This window comes from Quercus robur, chromosome 1, assembly GCF_932294415.1.
Source record: "Quercus robur chromosome 1, dhQueRobu3.1, whole genome shotgun sequence".
Classification (NCBI taxonomy): domain Eukaryota; kingdom Viridiplantae; phylum Streptophyta; class Magnoliopsida; order Fagales; family Fagaceae; genus Quercus; species Quercus robur.
In genome coordinates, this window is record NC_065534.1 from 32,321,206 (window position 1) to 32,331,457 (window position 10,252).

The 10,252-nt window shown below is 38.8% G+C and overlaps 1 protein-coding gene across 1 annotated transcript; it reads left to right on the forward strand.

Annotated features, from left to right (window-relative positions):
• The first annotated feature begins 6,797 nt into the window (after positions 1 to 6,797).
• LOC126714051 (uncharacterized) lies at positions 6,798 to 8,174 on the forward strand. Its single transcript, XM_050414042.1, has 3 exons — positions 6,798 to 6,973; positions 7,047 to 7,444; positions 7,528 to 8,174. Exons 2-3 carry the CDS (start codon positions 7,049 to 7,051, stop codon positions 8,059 to 8,061), a joined length of 930 nt encoding a protein of 309 aa, XP_050269999.1. The 5' UTR covers positions 6,798 to 6,973; positions 7,047 to 7,048; the 3' UTR covers positions 8,062 to 8,174.
• Positions 8,175 to 10,252: the final 2,078 nt, after the last annotated feature.

A 10,252-nucleotide genomic window follows, 5' to 3' on the forward strand; every position in this document is an offset into this window, starting at 1 on the left:
TCTAGAAAAAATACATGTCTAACTTGTACTAAAATATTGCCTACAAAATAAGAACACTCTTCTACTAACTCACTTCTTCAAAGCAACTATACGTTTATTTATTTTCTTTTTAAAATAGAAAAATAAGTTAAACACCTCACGTTTATCCAAAAATAAATCTAAAAAAAATAAAAATAGTTATTAAAAAAAACTAAACTAAATAGATATATACACATTATCTGTATATATCTATTATATATATTAAGAGGATTCAGAAAGTTAGTTATTGTTTTTTTTTTGTCAAAAATACCCCTAAATTAATTAACTAACAACTTAAAAATGAGGATAAAATAGTAAATTGGCAAAAGAAAGTTAGTTATTACTTTTTTTACTGTTAAAAATACCCCTACCTAAAACTTAAAAATGGTGTTAAAATAGTAAATTGACAAAAATAATAAATTCCTACTTCTACGTTGAAATGTCTTCATGCTTCTAATAAACTCTTACTTTTACATTAATTTAAATTCCTACTTCTACTCTCTAACTCCCTATAAAATAAAATCACTCTTTTGTTAGTTTTAAAACTCCTCAAATCTACAAAACTTACCCACGTGTATATATATATATATATATATATATATTGTTATTAGAAAAAATAGAAATCCCAAATTATAATAAATGCAAATTATTAATCTTTATCCAAAAAATAGAAAAGCCTCATGCGCGTGCTCAGAGGCTAGTCTGTATATATTAAGAGGATTCAGAAAGTTAGATATTACTTTTTTTTGTCAAAAATACCCCTAAATTAATTAACTAACAACTTAAAAATGGAGATAAAATAGTAAATTGGCAAAAGAAAGTTAGTTATTACTTTTTTTACTGTCAAAAATACCCCTACCTAAAACTTAAAAATGGGGTTAAAATAGTAAATTGACAAAAATAATAAATTCCTACTTCTACGTTGAAACGCCTTCCCGCTTCTAATAAACTCCTACTTTTACGTTAATTTAAATTCCTACTTCTACTCTCTAACTCTCTATAAAATAGGATTACTCTTTTGTTAGTTTTAAAACTCCTCTAATCTACAAAACTCACTTTACGTATTCATTTTTTTTTTTTTTTTTTTTGGTGATTAGAAAAGGTAGAAATCTCAAATTATAATAAATGCAAATTATTAATCTTCACCCAAAAAATAGAAAAGCCTCACGTGCGTGCTCAGAGGCTAGTCTGTATATATTAAGAGGATTCAGAAAGTTAGTTATTGCTTTTTTTTTTTTTTTTTTGTCAAAAATACCCCTAAATTAATTAACTAACAACTTAAAAATGGGGATAAAATAGTAAATTGGCAAAAGAAAGTTAGTTATTACTTTTTTTACTGTCAAAAATACCCCTACCTAAAACTTAAAAATGGGGTTAAAATAGTAAATTGACAAAAATAATAAATTTCTACTTCTAATTTGAAATACCTTCCTGCTTCTAATAAACTCCTACTTTTACATTAATTTAAATTCCTACTTCTACTCTCTAACTCCCTATAAAATAAAATCACTCTTTTGTTAGTTTTAAAACTCCTCAAATCTACAAAACTTACCCCACATATATATACATACATATATATATATATATATATATATATTTTGGTGATTCGAAAAAGTAGAAATCCCAAATTATAATAAATGCAAATTATTAATCTTTACCCAAAAAATAGAAAAGCTTCACGTGCTTGCTTAGAGGCTAGTATATATATATATATATATATATATATAAGTAGATATATCTTTAACTCCCACTAAAAATTTGCTTACAAAATAGGACTACTCTCCTAAAGATTTTCAAATTACTTTATCCATTTATAAAAAAAAAAAAAATCAAAACAAACACACGTCTCTTTATAAAAACACATCTGTTGTATTGATTAAAAAAAAAAAAAACAGCCATACACCCACATTTTAGTCACACAAACAACTTCAAACCTCTACCCAATAAATTTAAATCTCCCCATTATAGCATGTGTGAGCGTGACTCAACTGGATTATTTTAGCTAAAGCCCATATGCTCTATCTAATAAAATTAAAGCCCATGTTTTAACAAAAAGAAAATAGCCCAACTTCTCTCATATGGGCTCAACGTGCTAAATCATCTATACTACTATTTAAGGGGGTTTTTTTGTTTGGACTGAATTTTTTTTTTTTGTTCTAAAATACCCCTATATCCTTATATTTAAGTAGAGACAAAACTAAATTACAATCCGGTAAAAATACAACCCTAACTCTCACTAAAATATTTGCCTAAAAAATAGTGTTACTCTCTTGTTAATTTTCAAATTTCTTTATCCACTTATAAATTAGATTCTTAAAATAAAAATTATATATATATATATATATATATAAACAAAACCTCATCGCTTGTGATAAGGCTAGTACATCGTAACACGTTTTACCGTTTGGCACATATAAGTACACTGAAATTTTAACATGGTTCGCTCAAAGTAAAACTCCATTATTGAAGATTCAAGCAATTTCTAATACAATTCTGATTAAAACTAAATATAAAAATTTGAAAAAATTTAAAAGAAATTTATTAGTCCAAATCTTTGCCCAGGTTGGTGTTAGGGGTGTCAATATTCAACCCAACTCGCGAACACGACACGAACCCAACACGGGTTTTTTCGAGTTAGGGTTGGGCGTTAATGGGTTTGGGTCATAAATGGGTTGACCCGATAACGACACGATAAGAAACGGGTCATAAACGGGTCAACCCGCGTAACCCGCAATAGACACGTTTGACACGCCAATTTATTTGTGTCAACCCGAAATGACCCACTTAACACAACCTGTTTAACTCGTATAACAAATAAATATTTATTTTATTTTAGATTTGTCAAATACTTTTTATATCCAACATATATTTTAAATTTAAAAAGAAAAGTAAGTAATTACAAAAATTTACAAGGGATATAATTGAAAATTAAAACTTTATAGACTCTAAAACTACTAATACTTTTTTTTTTTTTTTGGGCATAGAACTTACACAAATGAAATTGGATGAGCTTGTGGAAGATGTTATGAATTTGAACATCAACAAAGAATTTATGGAAGATAATCATGGTCATAGTCAGAATTAGTCTACTGTTTACTCAAATTTTTTCAATATTGATACTTAGCATTTGGCGAGTTCCAAGAATATTATATTTTTGTTGAAGTGTTTAACTTTGTTATTTTGTATTTGAGTTGAAGTGTATGCATTTCTTTTAGAGTGTAAATAACTTATTTCTAGATGAATGTTGTAAAGACTTAATTTGTAATGACCTCAAAATAATGTTGGGTTCGGACGCTAAGGACCCAAACAATATAATTTGTAGAGCGTGGGCTTGAAAGGCTAGACCTTGAAGTGTATGCACTGTTTTTTGGGATGTAAAAAAAAATTATATCTTGATAGATGTTATGTTTAATATTATGCAGGTTGAAATGGGTTGTGTTACATTCGTGTCAACCCAACACGACTCGTTTATCAAGCGTGTCAAATGGGTTGGGTCAGGTTAACCCGCCTTATTAACAGGTCGGGTTAGGGTTGAAGGATCCTGACACGATTATTAAATGGGTCGGGTTAGGGTTGAGCCATTTAGTCGAATATCCCTACTTCGACACGACACGAACCCGATACGCTAACCCGAATTGACACCCCTAGTTGGTGTAGATCTCACGATCTCTGATGAGATCTACCAGAATTTCTGTTTGTCAATATTTCTTTCATTTTCAATCAAAATCGACTGCCACCAAGGACAACTGACCTGTTGTTTCTCTTCGGTTGATGATGAGTCTCATTTTTTGCAACCCAACGAGATCAAGTTGAGTCCGAGCTAAGCCTAAACCCAACCCATGGACACCCCTACTCACAATATTGTGAATCCTACGATTTATGAGGGTGGAATAGACTCATAAGTGACAAGGAGAGCATGTCTCTTTAATGAGTGGATATACAATCCTTATAATGTAAAATAGGTGGTCTAATAAAAATATGACATGTCTATTATAAATGCCAGATAAATCAAAGTGAACTCAACAATTACCAAAAATTTTAGGATCATATAAAAAACCACAATTTTTGTCACAATTGTCCACATGAAAGACTGTGAGTAGTGAAAAAAAATTGGTGAGTCCATGTGAAAATAACAGGCAGCTAGTCACAGTCTACCATGTAAAATATTTATAGTAAAAATTGTGACTTTTTATGTAGTAGTATACTAGAATGAGATTAAATTCAATTACGATCTAGTGTAAGAGAAATCGCACTAGTTATTGTAAAATAGAAAAAATTGTCAGTTTTAGTGTTTTACACATTTTTTCTTAAAAACTATCAACATCAGTGGGTCTTCAGCACTGTATATATACAAAATTGCTATAGAAACCATGTAAATTTTCACAGTTACTATAACTTTCTATTTGATTATTTAACTCTCTCTCTCTCTCTCTCTCTCTCTCTCTCTCTCCAATCCAGGAAAAAAAAAAAGAGTAAAGGACTTTCATATTTGAGCAAAGGAGGAAAATGGTAAGTATTGGGTGTGGAAGATGGGATTTTGGTCAGAAAAGAAGAATAAAAGAAGATAAAAGATGTGATTCAGACCTTACCGTAAAGGACCCAAATCGAAAAATGCATGAAAATATAGAATTTGAAATGAGAAAATTTCTCTATATATTGCACCAAAGCTACATTAAATTATTAATATTGTTTGCTTGAAGTGGACATTTTTTGCCTAACATTTCAAAAAATTTCGAAAAACTCCTCCAATTAATCAAAAGTCCTAAAGAAGTTTCATTTTTTATTAAATTATTTTAATTATGTAACATAATTTTTATTTTAATAATAAAAGTTAGTTCGTACAGATTGATGACGTCGAAAATTTGTCACCAATGGGTCACACTGTACTCGCGACTCGAACCGAACCTGCACGACAAGAACAACCGACGGACGTCCTTCAGAGAACACCGGTGTGGTGCCGGCCAAAGGTTCTCCGACGGTCAAGTTAGAATTGTTCTGTTTTACTTAGAGCGTTAGAGAGGGTCAATTAAAGCGTACCTCGATTTCTGGGGGTATTATGCCTTTTATAGTGTTAAAGGGTTGACTTTTCCTTTTTGGTTTCCACATCTTTTCAATGTGGGACTCTACTCCCAATTCTCCTAAGCGTGGTGAGCAAGGATTCCCATTTCCGGATCATGGGGTCTTTCTGGGCTATGGACGTTTCGGATCATGGGCCCTTACAATGTCAGTCAGTGATGGGCCTTCGAAGCTAGGACCATCATCACACAGGCCCAAGAGACCCAGTCCGTCAGGCCCATTAAGGTAAGCCATTAGGCCCAATATTTTATCATCTTCAGTTGCCCCCTTCACCCCAATGGTCCGTCACCTTTTGGGTCAAAGGATCAATGGGGTGACGGTCCTTACGTATGGGTATGACGGTCAATCTATAACGGAGTCAGGCAAGATAGAACGACGGTTCCAGATGGGTCAACCCGTCATAGTAAGATTCATCCCGTTTGACGGAGACATGACGGGTACAAGTCTATTGTTACGTACGGACAGGCTGTCAGCATTTATTACGCATGCCACGTGTCGCTCTCTGAATGGTCGTTGTATGGGATCGAAGTGTCGCTTCGTCTTCCGTGCACCTCCTATATATATAAGGCGCCTCACTCTCTCATTTTTCAATTTTCACTCAGAAAACATTTGTCAGAGCGAAGCCGTCAGCCTTGTCAGAGCAGCCCGTCGAGGACAAATATCTGTTGATTACGCCAACCGTCACCTACCCTCTGCTAAGTTTGGTAAGTGCTTTTAATTTACTCTAGTCAAGTTACATTTCCGTCCATGCGTTGTTGTTAGGCTTTCCATACCCGTCAACACTTTCAAACCCGTCGGTCTTAGGTTTCATTGTCAATTGTAGGAAATGTCTAGTGCGTCAAGTAACCAGTCGGTGGTTCGTGATGGGACGGAATACGAGGATGTATACCCGTCCGGTCATAAAGACCAAGAGAGCCCCGGCGAAGATAGGAGTCCGTCTGCCTCCTCTTCATCCTCAACAAATGAGGATGTGGAGATAGTCGAAGTAGAGGGTTCCGATGACGACGGGGATCAACCACTGGAGTCCGTTGTAGGCGTTGATGGACTAAGGCAGTTCATCATGCTGCCAGAGTGGACTGTGCATAGGTTTACATCCGTCATCAGGGAGAGACATTTCAGCACCTTCAGGACCAACTTCCAAATCCCAGACTATGTCTCCATCCGTCTACCATATGTGTCGGAGAAATGTTATTACGAAGGGGTAGACGGTGTAGGAGTGTATGAGCAGGCATTGAAGGCTGGACTTCGATTCCCGCTTTCTACACTTCATAGGGAACTCTTGCAGTATCTGGGGTTGTCCGTCACCCAGATATCCCCTAACGCCTGGAGGGTCTTCATAGCCATGGAGATTCTTTACGGCGCAATGTCAAACGGGGAGAGGAAATTGACGGTCCGTGAATTTCTTCACTGTTACCGTCCAGACGAGATTTCTGGATCAAGGGGGATGTACAGTTTTGCCAGTCGGAGCCCCTTGTTGAAGGTGATCTTTGAGACCCCAGACTCAAATAGATACTGGAAGAGTCGGTACTTCTTCCTGGAGGGTGACAAATGGATGAACCATCCAGGGGAGACGGAGTACATGCCCGTCGACACAACTTGGGCAGTTATAAATCAGACACGTATGCATCCGTCTAAATTTTGTACTGCTTTTCATATCCGTCCAGCTATATATGTATATCTTGATCATCTTTCTCTGCAGGTAGACGGCGCCCACAAGTCAGCCTCGAGGAGTTTAGCTTCCTTGAAAAGGTTTGCAAGAAAACTACGCCGGAGGAAAGGACTTGGGCTAAGTTGGTGAACCCGAGGACCATTCATTGGTACTGCGACGGTCCTGAGCCCACCCAAGAAGCGATAAGATACGACGAGCGAGTTCACAAACGTAAGCCCGTCAACTTTACTTTGTCATTTACTATGCTTTATTTTGTTTTAATTTCATCCGTCATTATTTGCAGAGATGGATGACGCAAAGAGGAGAGCTTTGATCAAGTCCCAAGCCGTCAAGAAGAGGGAATCCGGCGAGGAGGTTCCTAAGGCGTCAGCTTCAGTCCCTAAAAGGAAACTGACGACAAAATCCGACCGTCCCTTTAAGCAACCAAAGGTCTCTCTTGAACCTGTGGTTGGCTTAATGGCTGAGGGTAACAAGGCCGTCACCCCAGCGAAGCAGGGGAAGGGTAAGGGATTGATGACGGTCCCAGACGGTAAGCAAGAGAGACCTCCTTCCCTTCTCCGTGATGACTCCAAGTATGCATTGGAGAAGCTGTCGTCCATCATCACGGCAGAAGACTATGAAGACCTGGGAAACCATTCGACGGAGGCCATGGGGGAGACGGGCCTCTTCGCCGTCGCTCAGGTTGGTTATGTTTGTCAACTAAGATTTTATTTTTCTTTCTTCTTGTTACTTACATTATGTGACGGTCTCTCTTCTATTTGCAGTCCTTGGTCATGATGAAGGGACTACTTGACCGGTGTCTCAACCGTGAGAGTACCTTGGACCGGGTGCGCGCGAAGGCGCAGCAGACGGGGGAAGAGCTCGGACAACTTCAGAGATGGAGGTCCAAGATGGAGAAGAAGCTGGAGCTTTCTGAGCAGGCGAGGAAGGAGCTGGAGGAGAAGACGGCCACTTCGCTGACGGTCATAGAGAATAAAGAGGCTGAGATCAAACAACTCAAAGAAGAGCTCCGTCAGGCTAAAGTGGCAGCCGTCGAGGAGTATCGATGCTCGGAGTCCTGTTTGGGCGAGCTGTCGGACTCCTTCCTCCAAGGCTTCGATGATTCCCTCCGTCAAGTCAAGAAGGCTTATCCAGAGCTGGACTTGACAATGGTCAAACTTGAGGACCAAGCCCAGACTTCTGCCCTCCCCGTCGCCTCCGAAAATACGGAGGACCTTTTTGGCGACGGTGCTGCTCAAGGAGACGGAGAGTCCGCCCCGTCGAAGGATGTCCCAGTTGCTGAAGAAAAGAAAGATTGATGCCTATGTACTTTATTTTGTGAACAATCCGTCCTTCTTTTTTATTCATTTTTTAAGACAATCCGTCCTTTTTAATTGTATTAAACATTTGCCTTTGGGGCTTTTGGCTTAAAGTTCACATATGCTTTTTATAATTGTTTGGTACTCTGGTTAAAGCTCCGTCTACCTTCTTGAGGGAGTATTTTTGTGAGAATATTTGTTAATCTGTGATGATCCGTCCACATTGCAGACTTGTTATCTTGTGTTGATTGAGCATTTACATCGGTGAGGATTTTCCTTTTCCGTCTGTTTTGAGAGGTTTATTATGCGGACCGTCCACTTTGTGGCGTTGTTCATCACTTTTAAATATATCGCGTATTTAATGGACTTGTAGAAAATTTTAACGTAGCTAGTTTCTGTCCACTTTGCGAAAACGTCCATCTATTGTATCCGTCCACCTTGGGACTTTATTTCATGTAGGACAGTCCGTCCATCTCAAGGACTTTATTTCATGTATTTCAACATCTTAGTGATCTGTCCACTTTGTGGACTAATTACATCACCTTAGTGATCCGTCCACTTTGTGGACCTATGTCTCATCACCTTAGTGATCCGTCCACTTGGTGGACTTATGTTTCATCACCTTAGTGATCCGTCCACTTTGTGGACTTATGTTTCACCACCTTAGTGATCCGTCCACTTTGTGGATTTATGTTTCACCACCTTAGTGATCCGTCCACTTTGTGGATTTATGTTTCACCACCTTAGTGATCCGTCCACTTTGTGGACTCATGTTTCAACACCTTAGTGATCCGTCCACTTTGTGGACTCATGTTTCATCACCTTAGTGATCCGTCCACTTTGTGGACTTATGTTTCATCACCTTAGTGATCCGTCCACTTTGTGGACTCATGTTTCATCACCTTAGTGATCCGTCCACTTTGTGGACTTATGTTTCATCACCTTAGTGATCCGTCCACTTTTGTGAACTTAGGGTGATCGTCCCTGTAGGACGATCCGTCCATCTTGTGGACTTCATATTGTGTCCGTCCATCTTGTGGACTTATGGTTATCATCCCTGTAGGATGATCCGTCCACCTTGTGGACTTAGGGGGATCGTCCCTGTAGGATAATCCGTCCATCTTGTGGACTTCTATCGTTTCCGTTAACTTTGTGGACAATTGCAATGACATACATTCAAGTAGAGGATCAAAATTGCATCTGATTATAGAAATGCGTAAAGGAGAAGTGCCTGCCCCCTTGGGCTTAAAAAAGGCACGACAATATTGTAGCAAAAATAGTTAAACAGTGCCAAAAAAAGTTAATAATGCCAAAAAGTCTTAAAAGAGAAACTGGTTGTCGTGTCGCTATCACTGGTAGTATTTCCTCAAGTGCTCGGCATTCCACGGATGTGGTAGCTTTTCTCCGTCTATTGTCTCCAGGTGGTATGTCCCTTTCCTTTTCCACGACGTAACTCTGTATGGTCCTTCCCAGTTGGGGCCGAGTTTTCCCTGTGTAGGGTCTCTAGTTGTACCCATGACCCTCCTGAGTACGAGGTCTCCTACTTGGAAGCTTCTTTGTCGGACCCGGGAGTTGAAATGTCTGGACATGCGATCCTGGTATCTAGCGATCCTCTGTTCTGCTGCCGACCTGACCTCATCTATAAGGTCCAGCTGTAGCCTCATGGATTCGTCATTCCTTCCCTCGTCGTGGTTGTGAAACCTGTAGCTTGTGAGCCCAACTTCCGCTGGGATGACTGCCTCGCTCCCGTATGTCAGTCGAAACGGTGTCTCTCCTATCGGAGTCCTCGCCGTTGTCCTATATGCCCACAGTATGCTTGGCAGTTCTTCTGGCCATATGCCCTTTGCCCCCTCGAGCCGAGTCTTGATAATCTTTAGCAGGGATCGGTTTGTGACCTCAACCTGACCGTTAGCCTGAGGATGGGCGGGGGATGAGTAGTGGTTTTTTATTCCTAGCTGTGAGCAGAAATCACGGAAGGGGCCGTTATCGAACTGCCTCCCGTTATCTGAGACAAGGACTCTAGGAATACCAAACCTACATACTATGTTCCGCCAGACAAAACTTCTAATGTTCTTTTCTGTAATGGTGGCCAAGGCTTCCGCTTCTACCCATTTCGTGAAGTAGTCAATGCCCACTACCAAGAACTTTAGCTGCCTTATCGCCGTTGGGAAAGGTCCCATGATGTCCAGTC

Bases quoted from the DNA above. Each gene is read 5' to 3' on its own strand.
- LOC126714051 (XM_050414042.1), top strand. From the start codon at position 7,049: ATGGATGACGCAAAGAGGAGAGCTTTGATCAAGTCCCAAGCCGTCAAG. The intron at 7,445-7,527 runs GTTGGTTATGTT...TTCTATTTGCAG, and splicing joins GCCTCTTCGCCGTCGCTCAG to TCCTTGGTCATGATGAAGGG.